The 22,650-nt window shown below is 31.9% G+C and overlaps 1 protein-coding gene across 5 annotated transcripts in view; it reads right to left on the reverse strand.

Moving 5' to 3' along the window:
• The window catches only part of LOC127721933 (dynein axonemal heavy chain 6-like), a 69,022-nt gene that overhangs the window by 38,706 nt on the left and 7,666 nt on the right, over positions 1 to 22,650 (reverse strand). For all 5 annotated transcript variants that reach the window (XM_052228755.1, XM_052228754.1, XM_052228753.1 and 2 more), the window contains exons 11-36: positions 20,628 to 20,681; positions 19,450 to 19,640; positions 18,677 to 18,785; positions 17,792 to 17,912; positions 17,071 to 17,222; positions 16,392 to 16,544; positions 15,816 to 15,917; positions 15,142 to 15,291; positions 14,027 to 14,269; positions 13,452 to 13,595; positions 12,369 to 12,791; positions 11,332 to 11,609; positions 10,828 to 10,970; positions 10,362 to 10,432; positions 9,462 to 9,719; positions 8,741 to 8,866; positions 8,064 to 8,219; positions 7,129 to 7,290; positions 6,075 to 6,366; positions 5,467 to 5,738; positions 4,226 to 4,438; positions 3,229 to 3,414; positions 2,760 to 2,956; positions 2,072 to 2,255; positions 669 to 893; positions 44 to 265 (exon numbers count right to left, since the gene is read on the reverse strand). In XM_052228755.1, coding sequence (XP_052084715.1) covers positions 44 to 265; positions 669 to 893; positions 2,072 to 2,255; positions 2,760 to 2,956; positions 3,229 to 3,414; positions 4,226 to 4,438; positions 5,467 to 5,738; positions 6,075 to 6,366; positions 7,129 to 7,290; positions 8,064 to 8,219; positions 8,741 to 8,866; positions 9,462 to 9,719; positions 10,362 to 10,432; positions 10,828 to 10,970; positions 11,332 to 11,609; positions 12,369 to 12,791; positions 13,452 to 13,595; positions 14,027 to 14,269; positions 15,142 to 15,291; positions 15,816 to 15,917; positions 16,392 to 16,544; positions 17,071 to 17,222; positions 17,792 to 17,912; positions 18,677 to 18,785; positions 19,450 to 19,640; positions 20,628 to 20,681 — 4,827 coding nt within the window. The remainder of the gene's footprint in view (positions 1 to 43; positions 266 to 668; positions 894 to 2,071; positions 2,256 to 2,759; positions 2,957 to 3,228; positions 3,415 to 4,225; positions 4,439 to 5,466; positions 5,739 to 6,074; positions 6,367 to 7,128; positions 7,291 to 8,063; positions 8,220 to 8,740; positions 8,867 to 9,461; positions 9,720 to 10,361; positions 10,433 to 10,827; positions 10,971 to 11,331; positions 11,610 to 12,368; positions 12,792 to 13,451; positions 13,596 to 14,026; positions 14,270 to 15,141; positions 15,292 to 15,815; positions 15,918 to 16,391; positions 16,545 to 17,070; positions 17,223 to 17,791; positions 17,913 to 18,676; positions 18,786 to 19,449; positions 19,641 to 20,627; positions 20,682 to 22,650) is intronic.

Below are 22,650 nucleotides of genomic sequence, written 5' to 3' on the forward strand. Positions count from 1 at the left end.
CATGTGTTAATAGCTTTAAGATGAATATATCCTAATTACTGACCTTTCCTACTCCAGTGCCACCAGTGTATAGCACTGAATGTCTTACAGCCAGGAGTTTCTCCAAAAGATATCCAAATCTCACTGTATCTACTGTAGGAACTAACATGTCAAAAAATGGCATTTCCTTGTTATATTTGAAAGTTGGAACTATTTTCTCCCACATATCCATACGCCTTGTTTCATAGTCCATGTAACAACTCCATAAATCTCCGGCATTTGGCAACTGTGAAAAGAAAAATTGTAACTATAATTATGTAAATCCACACACATTTTGTTGGCATCACAGATCAAGTTTCATTTCTTTACAAAGCTTGTTTTCTTACACCAGACTTGTACACATCACATGTATGTAAAGCAATGGCGATAAGTTAAGTGATTACTGTTAATTCAGAAATGTTTGCCTCCAATTATTATAGTAATTTTTAAAGAAATGGTAAAAATGTGAGATTATTTATTGAAATTTCAGAGAGTGCTGAAGTTGCATTCAATTAAAGCTAACAATTTTAAATGCAAGTTTTTAATTTTTTCGAAACCAATCCAGCCGCAATTTTCTCAATAATAAAAAATCTAAAATTTTGGACTTAACAGTATTTCTAACCTGGTAACCATGGTAACCAAATTCTCACCTTAGCATCACCATTGTCTTCAAACTGTCCTCTAACAAAGGTATCAAAGGCATCCCAGTTATTCTCTGACAAGTTTCCTCCAATAGACCAGAGATAGGCAAATACAAACGTTGTGCAGACTAAGATATGTAATTTTGCTGGATCCTGGTTAAAATCTGGTCCTCCACGTCCAAACAGTAGAGATTCTAACATCTTACACAGAGTTGTTACTTTACTGATGTCAACCTGTTAAAATAAAGACAATTATTCCATATAAGTAGAACTTTAGTAGGTATTCACCTGCAGAAAAAGTATATTCACCGCACAAAACGTTGTGTGCTTTTACATGTATAATTTCGGTAAGAACGTTTGATGAACAATTGGTTTTGGTAAATAATTTGCCATTACATATATTTCTCTCAGTACTTTCTTGGAATATGGAATAAAACAATTACTGTCTTCTGTTTCGGTAAATATGTGGTTTAATTGACTTTTGAAAAACTGATTATTCACTTCGGCCATTTGCCTCAGTGAATATTAGTTTTTCAAAAGTCAATATAACCACCTATTCACCTCATCAAAAGACAGTAACTGTATAACATTGAATATATCACATTTTAACTCTTTGACATTTCTATTTCTCAAGTGGTGTGTTTCAGCATTATTTTTGTGTTCCTTTCCATTTAAAGATATTTTTTTTCAAGAAACTATGTTTAATACTAAATTTGATTTCCTTTATAATCTTCCAGACATTGACTATGACAAATGTATTACAAGTGAAAGAAATATGATTATTAGCTAATATTCCCCTTGACTTTTCGTTCTACGCTTGATATTGTGGTGTTTTATTTCTTTGTGGTTCAATTTGAATAAAGCACTTATAATACACACACACTGTTTGCTTTTTTAATTGCAGTAGAATTGTAATAATCAGGATTTTTTTTATGCAGACAAAAATAAATGAAAATCTTACATGAGCCACATCAAGCAGACTCTGATCAAAATTCTAATGAAGTGTAATACACTAGATTATGTGTTCAACACAAAAAATAAATTATAAATTTGATGTAAAATATTTTTTGACTTTTTTTTTTTTAATTGATCTTAACAAGGAAAATTGTCTGCATTTTTCTTCTATCCTTAATGCAACAAACTAATAAATAGAAATAACAGTAATTTCTTGCATACTGTGGACTTATTCATTTTCTTTAGTATCAATTTTCATGGATTGAGGAAAATTTTTATTTTTATTGATATTTGATTTTGTGGTTTTGACAAAGTAATATGCATATTACCATAAAGACATTTTGTACTTGGTTGAACATTTAAGTTCATGGTTCACCTGTACCCACGATAACTGGTATCCCACGAATAAAAATAAATCCACAGCATTTTATTAAATAAATTTTAACTTCAAAACCTACTTGATCAATAACTTGAGTACACTTCTTGGTCACAAATTTGATACCATCCTCTACATATTTTTTGAAGATCTCCAACAAGTAGTCCCGGGTTTCCTCCTTCATTTTACTTGACCAGCTCTCCAACCATGTGGTTACAAATGGCAGCCATTTTAATTCTTCTGGATCAACAAACACCATTCCACATCTGTAAAAAGGTCAAAGTTAATAAGACCAGTGAGATCAAAACTGCTGAAATAAATGGCTTAAAAATGAAACCTTTCCTTTTTTTTTTATTTAAAAGGAGAAAAAAGACTAAAACAAATTTGGGTCCTAAACAAAAATTTAGATTTTACAAATGTTTTGTCAATATTAAGTTATATTTAAGGAAAATTGTACTACAAACATACATACATGTATATATGAAAGGCACTTACAGGAATTTTTCATCAACGGTGGAACTTTCATTAAAGACGATTTTAAAATTAGCGGGTGATTGAAGCAGATTAAGATTACAGCCAAATTTTGCACTTGAAAACACCATGTGCATATAAGGGGCTCAGGTTGCTTTTAAAATTGGCTGAGGTTACCACGTTACTCTTAAGCAAATTAAAGTCAGTCTTTAAAGTAAGGTTTTAAACATTTTTAAAGGTGATAGGTTGTTTTAAATGAGAATTCAGGTTGCAAGGTCGCAGGTTGTATTTGTACTTACCTACTGACAGTAGCAGGGGAGGCTACTGCTAAATCTTGTACTTCAAACACCATGTGTATGAAAGGCGTGAACTTGATCCTTTCACTGTTGGCCAAACACAACATCTTGTTGTCATCTAATACAGTGTTCATATTCTCAATCCACAAAGCATCGACTGGTCCATCGCATACAACCCAATGGTGGTCTTCAGATGTATCCTACAAGATAGATACATACATTTAAATGTTAAATACTAAGTGGTCGTCATCTTATATCTCCATAATACTGTAGATGTGTGTATATTTTCGCAATATTAATACATTAACTTTCCACACATTGGTTAAGTTCAGGCATCAATGATGGGTTTGCCATGCATATCAATATTGTTGTTTTCTCACAAAAGGAGCAAATGCTAAAAAACATAAAAAAAAATGTTTGTGTGTATTAAACACAGCTAAAGGGGAAATAACTCTATAATACATTGACTTACTTGTACACACTTTCTGATGGTGATTGCCATGAGGCCATCAGACCATTCTAATGTCAGTTTGTTGATACCACCATACAATTCCTCCATGGTGATAGACTTAGGGTTCAATACATAATGATGACAGGGTTGGTAGAATGGATTTTTAAGTCCTTCAGCATGTAAGTTTGTAACTGTATCAGCTAACACCTAGAAAGAAAACAATAACTAAAAAATAACTAATTCAAGAATTTAAATATTTATAGATGAGCCTCCTCATGGGGTTTTTGATTATGTGATTACTTGGCCGTTTTTATAGTGATTATTTGATTACCTGACCAATATTCTATGATTATTTGATAATCTAGGACTGTATTTTTGATTATTTGATTATCATGTTTAAAAAAATAATTAATGATCATGTGATTATATTGGCAAAAAATTCATGATTATGTGATTACTTGGACATCCCCATGAGGGGCCTCATAGATAATATCATGTCCTTTTCCATATCTGGATACTCCAATTATATCAGCCCATGGTGCTAGCAGAGGACTCATATGGGTCGAGGGAGGATACCAGGGCCCATATGCAAAAGGACATGTTATAATCTATCTATTACATATTATACATACAAATGCTTAAAAAAGTTGAAAGGTTTTAAATATTCCTTCTGCCAAGATCATACATTTGTTTCCTCTAACTAAATAACAGTTCAAAACTATAGTCCTTGAATAATATAATTTCAATGTCAGATTTTCTTTTAATATTAGTGTTCTTTATTTTCTTTAACACATTTTGCTGTCATTTTAATAGATGTTAACAAAATAAGCATCGTCCTCGTCCATCATTGATGTTAGGAACGTTTATGACGTCATCAATAACAGGTCACATAGCCCCGGGCAAAAATAATTCCACCAGAATAGATTAAAGTATGAAACTAAAGAAACCATTCAGTATCCAATGAGATAGTTGCACAAAAAAAGAAAGCAGAACATATACAACTGGTATCCAAACCTACCCTGTATGCTGTTGTTTTTCCTCCTCCAGTAGGACCAACCAACATAACACCATGTCTGACTTCCATTGTCTCATAAAACTGGATAATTTTTTTGATCTGTGATTCCACAATTTGTAACTTTCTTCCGGAAATCACACTGATAATTTCTTCTCGAAGGCGTCCATAATCATGTTCTGGGATCTCAACACCAGGGAATAAATCTTGTAAGATGGCCTGTGAAAATAAAATTCAAGTTTTGCTCATAAGTCTTAAATGTAACCTGTAAAAGTACATAACTTCACAAGTACAATTCACATTGTTTGTGTGAGGATCACTAATTCATGGTATTGTGTGAGGATCACTGGTTCATGGTTTTGTGTGAGGATCACTGGTTCATGGTATTGTGTGAGGATCACTGGTTCATAGTTTTATGTCAGGATCACTGGTTCATGGTTTTGTGTAAGGATCACTGGTTCATGGTTTTGTGTGAAGATAGGATAACTTATTCATGGTTTTGTGTGAGGATCACTGGTTCATGGTTTTGTATGAGGATCACTGGTTCATGGTTTTGTATGAGGATCACTGGTTCATGGTTTTGTGTGAGGATCACTGGTTCATGGTTTTGTGTGAGGATCACTGGTTCATGGTTTTGTGTGAGGATCACTGGTTCATGGTTTTTAGAAATACACTGACTATAAAGCATCATTTCTGTGCCTTAGACATACATCTATATATTAAAAGCATCAATTCTATATACCAAAAAATCATGTTTACCCAATAAAAACACCTGTTACCCCTACATATTTTGTGCCTGCACCAAGTCAGGGAACCTTGACCATGTGTTGTTCGTTGCTATGACACAAAAAAACAATCAAAATGACATCAAGAGATCAACTTGCAGTTTTTTTACTATAAATAATACAATAAAATATTGGCACATAGATATGTCATGCCTGTCAGCAGAAAATTTATAAAAAGACAATCTGATGGACAGCAACATTGTTAATTAATTCAAAGTCACAGGCAATATAAAAATAAGGACATGTGTTATAATTGCAAAAGAGGCAAACCAAAGGACAAAGATGTGAGCAACTGCTGTTCAGTATCTATAACAGTATGTTAAACTCTAAATTGCAATGAATCTAGAAAAGTTAAAAAATGCATATACACCTTGCATAACTTATTCCCTTCAAATGGTCAATTTAGTATTTAATGCATATTTCATACATGTCTCTGCATGAGCAGAATACTTAACTACATACCTGGAAAAGAGCTGCATCCTGTATCAAGAACTTGGGTAAATTACTGTCTCTAAGTGCTCTAATCAACACTACATCTTCACTCTTATCTGGGTTCTGTCTCTTCAAAGCTCCAGCCATGACTAACACAGATTTGACAGCCCTCATACCAAAGTCATAATGATCCTGTTGGGATAATTGTTCACTGCACAGTTTATACATCTGTACCATCTTCTGGGCTAAAGACTTTGAGTCCTCAAATCCCTCGGAATACAAGATCACCTCAGCAATCAGGGCTGAAATAGAGAAATAAATAAATATATTACATCAATGTATTAAGTCAATTTGACCAATTCCTTTCAGGTGGATGACAATGATAGCCTTTTCTTCCATTCCTCTGTCCATCTCATAAACTTGGATTTGTACGATGGGTCATTTGAGCAGAGACATTTTTACAGATGTGGTTAAATTTTCGGGGTATGAAGTGTGATTAATATTTCACAAATTTAAAAACCTCAAAAGACCCAATGTGATGCGGCTTCAGCAAAAGTTAAATTCTTTGGAATTTCAGTTTTTTTTAAACATTTAAACGTCTAATAACTCTAATGTTTTATTAGTGTTTGAAAACTTACCATAATTGGGTACCATCATAGCTATCGGTCTAAACAAAGCTTTCAGATTATCTGGAAGTTCAGTACGTCCAGCATAACCTGGATTCATGGTGATAAATGCAGCGGCCGTAGGTATTAGTTTGATCTCACGTCCTTCAAACATAAACCTGGACAACTTGGCCGACTTTGCATTCCTAATGGTGATCAGCTGTTGGGCAATGACAGAAAGTACTTCAATGTCAATTCTGTTGAACTCATCAAAACAACACCATGCACCAGATTGGGCAAGTCCAGAGAAAAATCTGCCCATCATCTGTAATGAAAAATACACAAATTAGAAATCATGCACCAGATTGGGCAAGTTCAGAAAAAATCTGCCCCTCAACTATAATGATATACTGTGGATTCATTATTGTTTATTGGATACCAATTTTCGTGGATTTCATGGTAACCCCGGGAACCACGAATTCTAATGTATAAAATGAAATACACAAATTTTCAATAAGAATGTATGCAGACTTTGGCAAAACCATGAAATCAAATATCCACGAAAATGCTAGTTTTCCTCAATCCACGAAAATTGGTACCCATGAAAATAAATGAATCCACAGTACATGTATACATTATTCAAAAGTGTCAACCCCCCACTCAGGAAAAGCCCCTGAACAAAATTTCCTTCTTTCACTTATTAAATATATAAGAGTAATTTCAAACTTCTTTCATAAAGGAAACAAGACAATAATGTTCACATGTCTTATAACATTCATAGTTCAGTCTCTACTGTGATAACTAAATAAAGTAACCTTTGATACATTCCACATTTGGGAAGACTCTCAGAAACACATTGATTGCCACTAACCTTGAGTTATGTAGGAGAAACAGCAACACAACAACACAAAGATTTTTTTTTTATAAAGACATATAGAGGTCAATATATAATTTAAACAATACATATGGTATTCATTCATCGATGAAATTTAAAGTTGAAAAATTCTTTCATTTCTTTTATAACTATTCTTGAGTAAACATTGTATTATGAAGAATAAGTGGTTCTCTAAAGGTCTTTTCCTATTACCTTATAGTCCAAACCATCGGAACAGTTAAAGACGACACACTGCTTGGCGAGCGACTTGGCTAAATCTTTTGTAGTTTCAGTTTTACCAGTACCAGCGGGTCCAGCTGGGGCACCTCCTAAATCTAACTGTAAAGCTCCCATCAAACACAGATAACAACGATCCTGTCAATTTAAAACATATCACAGACATAATTTTCGGAAATACATTTTTTAGAACCCGTAGAAAATGAAAACAAGATTCACTTTTTTACATTTTTAGTACACTTCACTGTGTATCTGGATTTTTTTCTAGTGCATCTATTTTTCATGTTTATCTAGATTTTTTCAAGTGCATGTATTTTTCATGTTTACCTGGATTTTTTTCAAGTGCATCTATTTTTCATGCTTTTCTGGATTTTTTTCAAGTGCATCTATTTTTCATGCTTTTCTGGATTTTTTTCAAGTGCATCCATTTTTCATGCTTTTCTGGATTTTTTCAAGTGCATATATTTTTCATGCTTTTCTAGATTTTTTCATGGTCAATTATTTTTCACATTTAACTAGGTTTTTTTCAAAGGAAATTTGTTTTCATATTCATCTGGATTTTTTCAAGCGCATCTCTTTTTCTTGGTTATCTAGGTTTTTCCACGTTTATCAGAATTTTTTCCTGTGTCTCTGTTTTTCACAATATTTCACATACATCAATTTCACTATATATTGATATATCAGAATCTTGTGAAATTGGTAATATTATACTCACTTTATATCAAACCTACCTTTGTTATAAAAAGATTTAATAACTTAAAAAAAAAAAACAAATAGGAAATTTGGTTAATTTTCAGTACACATGGTACAGGGGCGTATTTTCTGTAAAAAAAGATTTAATAAAAAAAAACAACAGATTCTTCATTACAGGGAACTTTTTTTTCAGTAAAATGAATGAAAACCAAACTTACGGTAAGTGGAGTAATGACAAGTCTAGGTGATGCTCCTAAATACTCATAACCATAGACATAAAGAGAACTAGACATTCTGACAACACAGTTATCCATTTCCAAGTCCCAGTAATATCTCAGCTGTTTCTGCCATTCAAAGTTGTCTACACTGGCAACCTATATAACATAAAAATAAACATTGTACTAACTAAGATCTTATAGTGATGGCTTTGGCTAACAGTTTTGTTTACCCTTTTTGTTCAAATAGCTAGTATATACTTATTAATGTTTGACTCTAAAAACATCATACTCTTAGCTTTCTTAAAATAAACAGGAAAGTGCTTCAAACCCTGTTAGTGTGTATGTTTCAATTTGATTCATTGTTCCTACTAATGAACAATCTTCTTTAATTTCAGGCCATTAAAAACCTTTTATCAGTCATTTTGCTGTTTATAACCATGTAATTCCCTGTTATTTGTTGCTGTCTATCATATTTGTTTCACATTTTGTTCATAAATCTGACAGCCAGTTTTCGTGCTTGAATTGTTTTGGAACCTGCAATTGACCTTTCTACTATACAAATACAGGCTGACAGATAACATGAAGCAATAAACGTATAGTGTTCATTTATAGTCTCCTGGTATTCAGGAAGAGATTCCTATTTTTTTCATATCTACATATTTGGTATTTATACACACCTGTGATTTGACCATTCCTGTAATCATGTCTCTGGCATGTACATCTAACGTAATTAAAGCACACAAATTGGCTCTGGCTAGTTTGGGAATTTCTGTTCTCACAATAGAAGCTAACTCAGACAAATCCTGTAAAATATGACAGAAATCTTTGTAATCTGATTTCATCGTAAATCTATGGATAAAGTTAAAGCAAGAGTTGTAAAACTATACCATATATCATATATAAATGATATAATTATTATCTTTCGTTCTCATCTTTGCTTATTTCTTTAAATTACAAATTTAATGTTTTATTAATCTCATGCATAATGTATTGATATACGACAGTGATAGTTCATTTAATCAAATTATAATAAATAATTACTTACTCTATTCATCATAAAAGACATACAAAGAATCCTATATATGAAAAAAAATTCCAAGATTGTTTAAACCCATCTCATGTATACATGTTTGTTACGAGGCAGTTATTATCACTGTTTATTTCTTAGTATATTTGTCAATAAAGGCTACGGTTTATTCCCTAATGTCAAGACTTAGTTGAATTAAGAGTTTGACATATGGCAGACAATTAATTACTGTTGACGACCTTACGCTGACCTGTGGGTGTCTTTTTGGTTGACATTTGTTATTAATCGCTATTTCGATAATGTCTAACCCAAATTTGCTTATTTAGTAGTAAAATCAAATAACATCTGTTCCTTAGAAAAGGAAATCTTACCTTGAAACTTTTCTGTTCAAACTCTTTCATTAGCTCGACTCTGTCAAAGTCTGACTCTAGGATCTCTGTGACATCTCTACACCAGATAATCTGGGATACAGTCAGCACCACCTGTGAGCTATGGTAGACAACAAACTCCCCTCTGGGTCTGTTCTCGTAATCTGTAATGGCTGCTTTTACCAGTTTTCTCAAATTAGCAAACATTCCTTCTTCTACCTTATTCAGCCAATCTTCAACATTTCCTCTTGCTTTCAATCCCTGAGGACAGAATAAAAACATAAATTATAGCTGACCATAAAGGTAAGGGTTTTGATCATTGTTGAAGGCTATACTGTTGACCTAAAGTTGCTTATATTGGCATTCATATCACAACCATATTTTTATGGTCATTAAAAATTGTACCATCCTAATACTGAAAATTAAGAAATTGTTGTGCATATTTAACATTGTAATACTGTAAAATTCAGAAATTATTGCGTGCATTTATTAATGCAATTTTGTCATTTTAGACCAAAATGTGACTTTAATTTTTGTGATATTTAGAAAAATCCTGTTAAATTCATATAAAAAATTTCAAAATGCGAGTTTTAATTATTGCGATTATAACCCTGTCACATTTTTCGCAATAATAAAATCATCGTAATAATTTCTGAATTTACAGTAGTTGAACAAAAGACAAAAATGAGAGATTAATTATTGCAATTTCTTGAAATTTACATACAAATAAGGCTATCAATTTTAAAATGCCTGGTTTTTATTTTTGCAAAACCCATGTTTCAAATTTTGCAATAGTAAAAACACCATAAACATTTCTGCATTTACAGTATACATTTTTTATTCATACAAAAATCAAAGTTTTTTTTTTATTTGTAAAATGTTCAAACATGTAAGATCACATACCTTTCCAAGACTGACTTTCTCTCCTTCAGGTGACAACATAGCCAGGATATCATTGCTGTACTGGATTTCTTCTGTAAATGTAGAAAACATATACAATTTACAAAGAGCTTAATTTTGTAAGCTTTAAAAGCCATTAGATGGATTTACTCAAAGACGTAATGCTTTTGATACTTCATTGAACAAACATGTGGACTTATTTTAATATTTCATATCTTTTATAAAAAAAATTATGCTTAATATAGGACTCATGGAGAAGTAGCTTATCTTGAGAACTATGAAGAAGTAGCTTATCTTGTGAACTATGAAGAAGTAGCTTATCTTGAGAACTATGAAGAAGTAGCTTATCTTGTGAACTATGAAGAAGTAGCTTATCTTAAATAGTAGGTTATCTTGTTTATGATGTAGTAGAAGAAAATACCACAAAACAGGCAAAACCGATCATACAATTTGTAAAGGGATATCATACCATCTTCAGTAGCTTTGGCCTGAACACCAAACTCCAATTTAGCAATAGCATCAAAACACTTCCTAAGATGAGGCTGGACTGCCAGTGGGTTACGGGTCTGTGCCAGGATCTCCAACAATTCGTCATTGGACAAAAAGTAAAATCTGAAATTCAAATAAATATGTATCAGTCTCCTATCATCTAATATTCAAATTTAAATATTCGTTAAATAGTTTTTAAACTAATGAAAAATTAATGGAAGAAATATCTAGTCAAATGTCATTTATATAATGTTACATTCAATTCATCATTTCAGAATCTAATGCATTCTGGGTAATATATTCAACAGGGTACACCAAAAACTTCCTAATTGCTAACAAGGTCCTTGAAATTCTAGCAATGATGTTACATTACTTTCATTTTGGAGTACATTAAATGAAAACATCGCAAAAATTTCTGAATTTACAGTAAGTCTTTTAACAAAAGTGAAAAGATCAACATTTTCCTCAAGATGTTTCAACTAACCTGGCAAACAGAACTCTTTTAGATTCCAGATAAGCTTCCAAACATTTCTGGATCTGGTCTAACAAAGCATTGTTATTCTGGAATGTTTCCAGTAATCCTGGTTGTGTGCCAGCCCTGATGGCCAGGGGAACTTTGTTCACTTTTCTCATTATGTCCTTGTAAGATTTGTCCACCTGCATAAACATCTTAGCCTCAGCAGGCAATTGTCTTTGGATATCTGGGGCGCTGAAGATGCTTTCTAAGTATAACCAATTTCTCTGGCAGTCTAGCCATTCATCCTGGAAAAAAGAGTTTAATTCTCGATAAATATTACTTCAACACTCTTATTTTTTAGTTTTTCACATGCTTTTTTTGATTAAGCTGTGAAAATAAAAGAAAACAATTTCTTTTGCTCTGCCATTTCAAAAGTGACATGCTTGTTTATACCAGACAAGGAGTATACTGTACTATTAAAAATCTTTTTTTATTTATTTATTCATCTATCATTTTTTGCAGGTGGGAAAGTTGCACAAGTTTGCACAAAATTCAAATTTCCTTACATTAGGTCTGTTCAGGGTTGGCAAAGTATTACCCAGGTGGGAAAATCCTGCCCTGGACAATATTCCCAGAAACAGGCAATTCTGGGCAATATGATTTTTGAAGCTTCTTTTTACACAGAATAGTAAAGACATTTTGTAGTCTTATCGTTAAATATATTCATTTTATACAGATAAACATTTTAGTTATTTTCAGAGGATAAAAAAATCAATGTATTCCTTTTTTCCAATAATTCTATGAAGGCACAATACAATTAAGTTTTCCACATTTTTTAATAACTTGTTTTTTTCCAAGCTTTGTTTGCATAATCCAAACACATTTTAGAGCAGTATGTTAGTGAATTGTAAAATTTAATTGTTATGCAATCATATTGCTCAACAAACACCCTAAGGGGACATGTCATGGGCAATACTCATAAAACCCAGGTTTTTGCTTAGAAATGAGATAACATATAAACAAAAGTTTTCACAAAGAAGAGAAACATCATTAAAAGCACATACCAAAGTTTTACCAAATAGGTCCAATTGTCTCTGCCAATCCTCGACTTTGTTTTTGATTGGTCCAACATGACGGGAGCTGGCAATAGTTGCCACATTAATGTTACTGTCGTCCAATAACTGTTGAATATCATCTGTACCTCCGAGGATATAAATGTCTTTAGAATCTTTGTGAGGCAATACAGTAAATTCTGTCGATTTCCATGAATCTTCAACTTTCTTCAAGATGGATTCCAGACTGGCTTCAGAACTAGCCTGACCAGACACTTCCTGTAAAGCTTCACCAAATTTGAAAGCATTGATCTCACATAGTTTACCCAATGATAATGGTTCCTCATCAGAGAACTCATACTCCAGGACCTGAGATATGACATCCCAATGGCGCTGTTTAAGTGAGGGGTTACGTAAATCTGTGATTACAGGTAACTGTAAAAGAATGAGACAATTGAAAAGACAAATGATCATACAATTTTGATAAAAAAATTATTATTACACAAGTTGTTCTTTTCAACAATCAACATTTTTTTTACCAATGTCATATTGCAGCTTCCTTTCCCTCCTACTATGAATATGAAGTATTTCAAATATGCTGATTATACTTTTCACAAATGATTGCAGATATGTTCCTAATGTCATAACTACAATCCCGCCCTCTTTTCCCGAATGTGACCTACCAAATTAAAGACTTATTACCGGGTGTGTACTAACAAGAGCAACACGACAGGTGCCACATGTGGATCTGCTTACCCTTCCAGAGCACCTGAGATCACCCCCAGCTTTTGGTGGGGTTCGTGTTGCTCAGTCTTTAGTTTTCTATGTTGTGTTTTGTGTACTATTGTTTGTCTGTTGGTCTTTTTCTTTTTTAGCCATGGCGTTGTCAGTTTATTTTCGACATATGAGTTTGAATGTCCCTCTGGTATCTTTCGCCTCTCTTTTGCTGGTTTATCTCAATTCTGTACTACTCTTCGAGGGAAAATAATTTCATATTTAATTATCCAATGTTTTTGCTCTGTAAGAAATCAACAAAAATGAGAAACCCACAAATTATAATAGATCTACAGTTGGTGTCATATTCAAAAGTCTTACCCTGTCTCTCATGGTCTCCACTTTTTCTTTCAGTACAGGCACCACCTGGTTAGGAGGTAGACCTTTCTCTAGCTGCATCACAGACTTAGCAAACTTCAAAGTTGTTTGGTTCATGGCATCAGGTTCCAGTGTGTCGAATGGTACCTACAATAAACAGCACACAGCATGATTAGCTTCTTGTCTGTCAAAACGATGGGTACAGATATACACAATTTTGCAACTGTTAAAAGTCTCGACTCATCTGTGTCCCCTTCCATTCCCAAGTTTTATTTTTCTCCTATCATGCTATTCCCGACATTTACAGACAACCAAACTTCAAACAATATATCTGTATGATTTACAGCAGTCTAGGTAAGATTACAATGCCTCCTCCACTTTCTCATGATTTTGACCAAATCATTTATATCGTGTTATTCCTGAAACTTGCAGACAACCATACAATACCCCTTTCCTTTCTAATGTTTTTGACCTCATCATAAACAATGTTATCCAGACACTTACAGACAACCAAACAATACCCCCTTCCTTTCTAATGTTTTTGACCTCATCTTAAATAATGTTATCCTGACACTTACAGACATCCATTCATCCAACAGATTGTCCCAATCATCTATAGCAGTCCACAGTAACTCCTTTAGTTTCAGTTCAGCATGAGCTTCCTCTAGAGCATCATATTTTGTAACTTCCACCTTGAAATTCTTTTGATAAGCTTTGTATGTGAAGGCCTCTTTCTGTAGATTTTCCATATTAGTCAAAAGTTTATTGAGAATGGCTTTCACTTTGGTCTTGTCTGCATCCTTGTCCAAAATCAATGGATTCTGCAAAAATCAATGGTTAAACGTAATTCACATAAAATATTTTGAAAGCAGCATATTTAATAAACAAAATAAGCAAAATTTCCTGTATTCTGCTCTTAGTTGAAATTCTTATTGAAAGAATTTGAGCTTCACCATCAAAAAAAAAAACAAATGCACTAAAATAGAAAAAAATGTTCTTCAAGAAATTTTTGTCTCATGTGTAGCTACCTTACATCCTTTTAATCCCTTTGCATTTCATCTTAATCCTCATTTGATAAATATGAAATGAAACAAATAAAGTCTCTCATTAAAATGAAAATACAGTAAATTTTACAACTCAATACTAAACATCATAATTAGTTAATGCATGCAATCAGTCATCACGCTCAACCACAGGCCCACCAGCCCAGGCTAGTAAAAATGCCTTCGGGCCTGTAAAAATCATCTATACATGCCAATAGAATCTAACTAAAATTTTCATAAAATTCAGCTTTAGGCCTGTAGCTTCAAATGTTTATCACGAAGACTGTGCAATATGAATATATACCTATGTTATTTGATTACTCTTATAAATTCCAATGTAATTGTTTATAAGGTGGTACATAACACTACAGGGAGATCCTCTGTAAAACTCATCTAAATGTTTTAATCACATTCTATTGTTAAGGAAATATTAAGCTTCTCAATGATCAAAGTTAGTGTTTGTCAAACTGCTATATAACCAATGAAATTTTTTCGATAAAGTCTGTGGTTCAAGTTTTTTAAAATATTTATCAAAGGGTAGATATTTTGTCAAAATTTTATGAAAATTAAACGAGCCAAATTGATTTTCGTCAAGGTGTTTGGAATCACCTTATGAGATTTAGCAAAACAACAAAAGAACGACTATGTACCTGTGCTTCTGCTCTGATTTCTTTGACTTCTTTATCGAGTTCAGCGATATCTTTGTCGAGGTGTGTACAGAACTTGTCAATGTTAGCATCTCTCTCTGTTAAAGACTTGTCTATTGCATTTCTCACATTGGTGATGCTGGGGTTCAGTGTCTGCAAAAACAATAACATTGATTCAGTATTTGGTTTTTGTGGTCAAATATTTAAATTATGTTCAAGAGGAAGTTATTATAAAGTTACTGTAATAATATATTTTTTTTGGCGAACAATGAAAAAGATAATAATGTATCTATAAATACTGTGATTTCAAGGTCCAAATAAGCAAAAAACTGAATTTTTGTTGAACAAATGGCAAAGCTGCTTAGTTTTGACATATATACTATAATTATCTTGTTAATTGTGTTTGATATTTGTGAATCAAACAATCATTTAAAGACAGCCGAAAATCTTTTGTAATTTCATGAAAGCACATTGGATACTTTCACTGTGATGTCATGATTCCTGAAGTATCTGTTCTCTGGTTAGTTTTAGACAACCATTAAACCAACACAGAGGTAAATCTTTAATTTGGATACAAACTAGGGAACAGATAGACTAAATAGTATTTGTGTATATACATGTATTATATTTTGTTCTTTCTGTAACACTATTACTTTAACGCTTTTATGAAATCGTACCTGATACACAGCAAAGTCCTCTGGTGGTGTGGGAACTGTAAACTGTTCAATCAAATCATACATATCTTTGACAACCATAGCTTCTTTGTCTAATGGATCAATCTAAAAATAATAAAATTCATTAATTATCATTCTGTCTTTAAATTATATGCAATTTTAAAGTTTTAAGAGAAGTTTTACAGGACACTGAATGAAGGGAACAAGGTTTGAGAAAATGTGCTACATCTTCAGATGTTTTATTGCTTTATTGCTTAAATCTAAACAAAGACTTTTACTCAGTTCTGTTTTGATCATCATCAAAGCAAAACATACAATTATTATTATTATTTAAATATAGATTTGATTTTAACATTTATGCCTATTACTTCAGGTCTCCTCAGCTGGCACTGGTCTCAAAATAAATAAATTTTCATGGGATAAGAAAATTTGAAACAATCCCTAATGTATAGATTTTTTGACAAAGTTTATAATTCAGATTGATCTTTCCACATGGTATTTGTCTTGAATAATTAAAAGAAATTTCTGCATCAAACCGTAAATTGAATATTGTTTTCTTCTTGATTTAATCCAACTTACCCTGACTTGTATATCATCCAGGAATGTTAGAGTATGTACAAACTCAAGTGTGGTTGTTGGACCAACCTCCAGCTTGAACTGAGCATCCTGTAACTCAGCTATCAACCTGTCTACTTCACTTCTGGCCAGAACAGGTAGCAAGTCATTAATGCACTGTAAAATATAGGCAACAATATATGTATAAAATTCCACTCTTATAAGTAGGCAATAACATATAATATATTACTGATATTCTATGAAAGTAAGAATTTTTGCAAGGGCCTTTCCCTTGAAAAACAGAATTAAAAGTACAATGCAAATCATATTATTAATCAAATTGAGACTGTGACTTTTTATCTGTGAATCTGGATGCAGTAAATATTTAACGTTTACGGTAAATATTATAAATTTGAAATCATAAATATGTTGAGATATTTTTTCCCATTTATCATCAATTCTATCTTCTTCTATTCATTTATTTATTTGTTGCATTTGGTAACTTATGTTAATTTGTTATGATTTTTTGTCAATGTATGGTTTTTTTTTTTCATTTGTAAAATGGTTTAAATCTTCTTCTTTTTTTCACTACACGGTAAAATAATTGAAAGACAAAGGGGCGCAAGTCTAAACTCAAAACATTCATTCAAATGAAACTGTCTTTACAACTAATTAGGACATTCAATCTGTTTAATCATCTTACATCAAGACATCTCAGTGGTGATGGCATGAGTAAGTTCTTCATTTTGACAGCATCCACAAGTAACATGCCGATTGGTCTCTTCTCCTTTATGACTTGGGCCATCTTGTGTTGGCTGTGATATCTCGCCAATGCTTCAGCAAAGAAGGCTACATCTAAATGTATAAGTTAATAATCACAATATGAGGATGAAACAGTCTGAGGATTATTCCATTAAAATGGATGCAGGAGAGTAGAAATGTTTAGGGTTTCAAAATATGAAACCATTTTATTTCCATGGCAATAACTAGTCAAACAAAAAATGGCCAACTTCATAAACAATTCATTTTATTTTTTGAAAGTTCACAAGGCATGTGTTTTAAAACTTTCCCCAAAAGAATAGCTTAACAACTCTGCAATTTTGCAATTCAACATAGATCTCAAAATTTCAGATGAGACAGGGGAGTACCATTAGAAATCATAACAGAATATATGTTCTTTATACAAGAAATAATAACCTCTTTGAATTTGCTGATTTTTTCATAAAATAATCAAGAAAGCAGATTTTCATTTGGTGTTTTGTTGTATTTTGTTTGTTTCGTCAAGGGGGAGGGTTGCAGAGAAGTTAAACATATAATATTGTGGTATAGTGTTGCAGTATTAAAATAGACAACAGATAGATTGATTCAACTCTCGGTAATAAGCAACCTTCTTATTTCCCCTAACTACATATTATATTACTGACCATGCTGTTGTTGTCTGACAGCTTCTAAATCTAAGCTCTCGTTCTGTCTATAGAATTCTCTATGTGGTTCAAATGTGTTGGAATAATGGAAAGCTGCATTAAAGGCTTTGTTCAAGGCCACCTGAAATATAACAAAAACATTATTTTGAAGCAATTTGTGTGACACTTGTTTGAAAGATTCTTTTCTTTTCAAGTAATAATTTTATAATTGAAGCTCAAAGTTTTAATATAAATAAATATTAATCTTAGTCTATTCAAATATTTGATTTTTACATCTTTAATATAATAGGATATTAAATTGTACAACTATTTAACCAATAACTTTGATCATAACAATTTCTTAATTAACCTGTTTTCTCTCCACAAATTACATAAAGCATCCTGGTAAACAAGTAATTTTGAAATATAAACTTGTTTCCAGAAATTATAGCATCAGATGCATTACACAATCTTTATCTGAAAATCATTCAGAAATCAAGAATCAAGTTCAAGCAATTACCATGATGCTAAAAGACACTGGGAGAACTCTGACCCTGTAACCTCCAAACATTATAAGACATAACTTTGATTTTACACAAAAAATTTGTGTGATAATGTCAAAACCTTTGCAGTGTTGGGATCAATACAAAATCATCTGCATAAAAATATAAACATATGGACATCTCCTTACGGAAGGTTTTGATCAGGGTGAGGGGTCAAACTAGAATAGGGTTGTCAACTTTTTTTTTAGTGTAAATCAATTCAAACCATTACATTTGCTTTATTCACCTGTGTAAAAGACTAGATGGATACATAGAAAAATGCCACGATTTGACTTTTTCAATCTTCACATTGAAACAACAACCATCTCTGAACTGTCCTCTTCTGAACTTATTTATAAATTACCTTAATTTCTTCAATAAGAGTCTGTAAATTCTTGTCATCTTCAAACATTGTCTGTAGATTGATGCCCTCTGAGAAACTCTTCTCTTCAAACTTTCCGTTGATCATTGGGCTAAATAATTATAATATACAATTCATTGTGTATTCCACAAATGCATTGGTTTATATTTCACTTTACATTTATTTGAAATCATAACTCATGATGTATTCTCATTTTTAAAGAAAAGATAAAATATATATTAAAAGCCAGTAAATTGATTGTTTGCTCACCATATGAAGTTCATATTCTATGTTAATGAAAGTATATTTAATTGTTGATAACAGACAATTGTGATTGGTTGCTGTCTATCAAATAAGTTTTTCATTTATTGTTTTGTTATAAATCAGGCTGTTGGTTTTATAGTTGAATTATTTCACATTTTCCCATGCCAAGGCCTTTTATAGCTGACTATATGGTATGGGTTTTATTCATTCTTGAAGGCTGTACGACGACCTATAGTTACTTGAATCTGCATCATTTGGACTCTGTTGAATAAACATACCACATCCCCTTATTTTATAGTATATGTATGCTTTGGAGTTCAATTTGAGGTAAATATTGAAATAAATACTCCTCTTTTTGGTACATAAAAAAAATAATGCCCCCCTACTATCTATCTGGAGCATAAAAAGGATATGTTTTGTATAGTTTTGTAATCATTTATTTGAATGGTATTTTAGTTTTCTTTCAATAACTTCTTTTGTATAAATTTCGCACCAATTAGACTCATTAGTACCTTGTAAATGATTTGAAGTACACATCAGTGACCAGGTTATGTACAGATAGTACACACTCCTGGAACCTCCTCATCACTTCATCCAAGCCTTCTTGGAACTCGTCACGTCCAGGCTCAAATGCCAACTGGTTAGGTTCCAACACAAACTCTGTTATATATAATGGTGGTCGGACTTTTTCTTCTTCTTCCTCCTAAAAAAAAAGGGGGACATATTTTATATAACATAACATATCTAACCTACTTAATCCCCCGTACCTTTTTTGACAAAACCTAATTTAAAGGGGAATGATAAGGTAGGTAATGAAAAAATTGGCTGATTTTTTTATCTTCCATTATTCTTGGCTTTGATTGATAAAGTTAACTGAGAGAAAAATGAAGAAATATTTTGTGTGCCATATCTCAAAATATCTATTTCATAATTGCTTCATAATCCTATACTTCCAGAATGCTACAGTATTATCAAAGTTAGCATATTCATCTTGAGTACCTTCTTAATTTGGTCCAAGTCAAACCTATTCAGGACAATTTGCCAAGTGCAGCACATCCTGAAGTCTTTTACTTATCATAAGCAAATAAATAGCATATCAAATAGTTGCAATAAAATAATAGAAAGCATCTCTTCAAAGCATATTTAATTAAAAGCCCTTACATGAAAGTGCATTTCAACTAAAAAAGTGATATAATGAAAAAGAATTATAACAAATATATTGTGTAAGCAGGTTTTTATGTTTTCTTTTTCAAACACAGGCATTTATTCCACATATCTTAAAAGGTAGAATAAAATGTGTATGAAACAGTGTATCTGTAAATAAATATAAAATCATTTAAATTTAATATTGTTGAAATAACAGCTCCAAATTTTTATGCATAATCTTCTTTCAAGGGAAAATAATAACCAGAAATATGATTTATATACAGGAAATTTAGAAATTTTTGCTTGCACTTATTATTGTGATTGTTTGACAACTGACAGAATTGTAAGATTTCAGGAATAATGCTGCATACAAAAAATGCTATCAAAATTTCAAATTCAAGTTAATATTTTAGCGACACATATTCCATTACAATTTTCAAAAGATAAAACATCACAAAAATTTCAAAATTTACTGTAGATGACCCTGGAAAATTTTTAACAATCAAGTTTTACAGCTTAGCTTTTTCTGCCTATACCACTTTACCTGTTCAGCCTCTAGTTTTTCTTTTTCTTTTTTAGCTTTTTCTATAGCTTCTCTCTGCAAGGTTAGATGTGAAGCACAGCAAAGTTAAATGATGTATTATTTGAGCACAACAACAATATACATGTTTATACAAATACATGTACAATATCTATACATTATCAGAAAATATATAATCTATTTGTACAAGCTTTCCTTCTGTTTCCAACAGGGTACAAATAGTTTTTACCAACTCTGACAATGTACATATATTGTTTTTATCCTGCAATTTAATGTTTTAAGTTCAAAGTTGGAGTCTTCTCTTTTTGGCATGTTTAAAGAAATCAAAGTTTCTTTAAGCAGAGACCACAATGAGGACACGATAATAAACTGTGACTCCTACCAAAGAAGCCAGATAACAGGACATTTACCGTAGAAAGGCTTGTATAGTTCGCAGTGGTACATAGTCCGCACCCCCTTCTCCCCACGAAATTTTAGGTAAAAAAACTTTTTGTAACTGTTAGAAAAGGTCTAATGAAACTCCAGTAATTTCAAATCCTGTGCGGTCGTTTGCGGTATTTTCTTGTAAAACCCTGTTTTCCATCATCAAACAGAAGCTGAAACTGCTTGTAAATGATTCTAGAACGCTTCATGATTGTTAAAATAAGTTTAATTCACTTAAAAAACAATTTAGAAACTAGTGTATGTTTAAACAGGAAGTTTAAAAAGCACGTGTAAAAGAAGAAATTAACCGGTGAGAGTCGAAATCCGTACATAACAGATATCACTATAATACGACTTTGAAAGTAAAACAGTTCCATCCTTTTGTAAAACAGTCTTTAATATATCTATCACATTAATGTTTGAAGGGTCTTAAGCTAATACAAACCATATTAGTCAGTATGAAACACCAAAACGGAACGAACAATGACCGATTACGTTTTGTAGTTTACAAATTCTAAGCTGGTTTACGGTTGTCTTTTTCACTATGTTTGTATCGTTTCAATCAAGCAGATACCAGTTTATTTCAACCAATGCATTGAAAAGAAACGAGAAATTTGTAATGAAAGGTTTAGTTTTTATATTTATCAGTATTAATTTGATATTGAATAGAAATAACTTATTAATATGGATGAGTTAAAATTATTAGTTTGAAAAATGATAAGAGCGCCCTCTACAATATAAATAACAAAGATGGCGGAACGTAAACAAACCACCTCGCCCGCGAAATTGAAATTTTTCTCTTTTTTCTTGCTTATTGTACACTATAGTCCGCACCCCGTCTGGAAGGTCCAATTTTGGAGAATAAAACCGCGGACTATACAAGCCTTTCTACGGTATAGAATACTAATATACTGTAAGTAAAAGAATAGGTTCAATAAGGCGCCAAAATTGCCCATAATTCTAGTTAAATTTTCAGATAAGGGTTCAATGGCAATTATCAGAGTGAATCCTAGTTAAAACAATGACTAGATAGGAATCAGTGGTCTTTTAATGACGTCATAATTAGCATAATTATTCAGTTGATTTTTGGGAGCAGAAACATAAAGTGCATGGGACAACAAAAAGAACATTATGTTTGCTATAATAAATTCAAAATTATTTGATTTGCATATTTAGTTTGTCGAACCCTGTGCCCTATGTTTCCTAGGCTTAAGTGTGGGTGAAATCTAGAAGATTTTGAAATTTTCACCAAAATCTTAATATTTAACAAATAAAAGGTGAAAATGTCATAACTTTATACACAAAACTTGAAAATTACCTTATTTATTCATATAGTAAATTGCAGGATAAGACAAATAAAACACAGCTATTTAAAGTTTGAAATTAAAATTTCACATTTTTTCATCTGTTATGAAACATGTATATGAAATGTTAGATGTTACAACAAATATCTCAAAAACACACAATTATCATTATTATTCAAACATGTCAATCAACACTATTAAATTATTGAATGTCAATGCAGATGAACCATGTCAGTTAATGCATATGTTAAGTTACATGATACACAAATATTTTATATTATATGATAAATATGACCTTT

This window comes from Mytilus californianus, unplaced genomic scaffold, assembly GCF_021869535.1.
Source record: "Mytilus californianus isolate M0D057914Y unplaced genomic scaffold, xbMytCali1.0.p SCAF_12, whole genome shotgun sequence".
NCBI classification, from domain to species: Eukaryota; Metazoa; Mollusca; class Bivalvia; order Mytilida; family Mytilidae; genus Mytilus; species Mytilus californianus.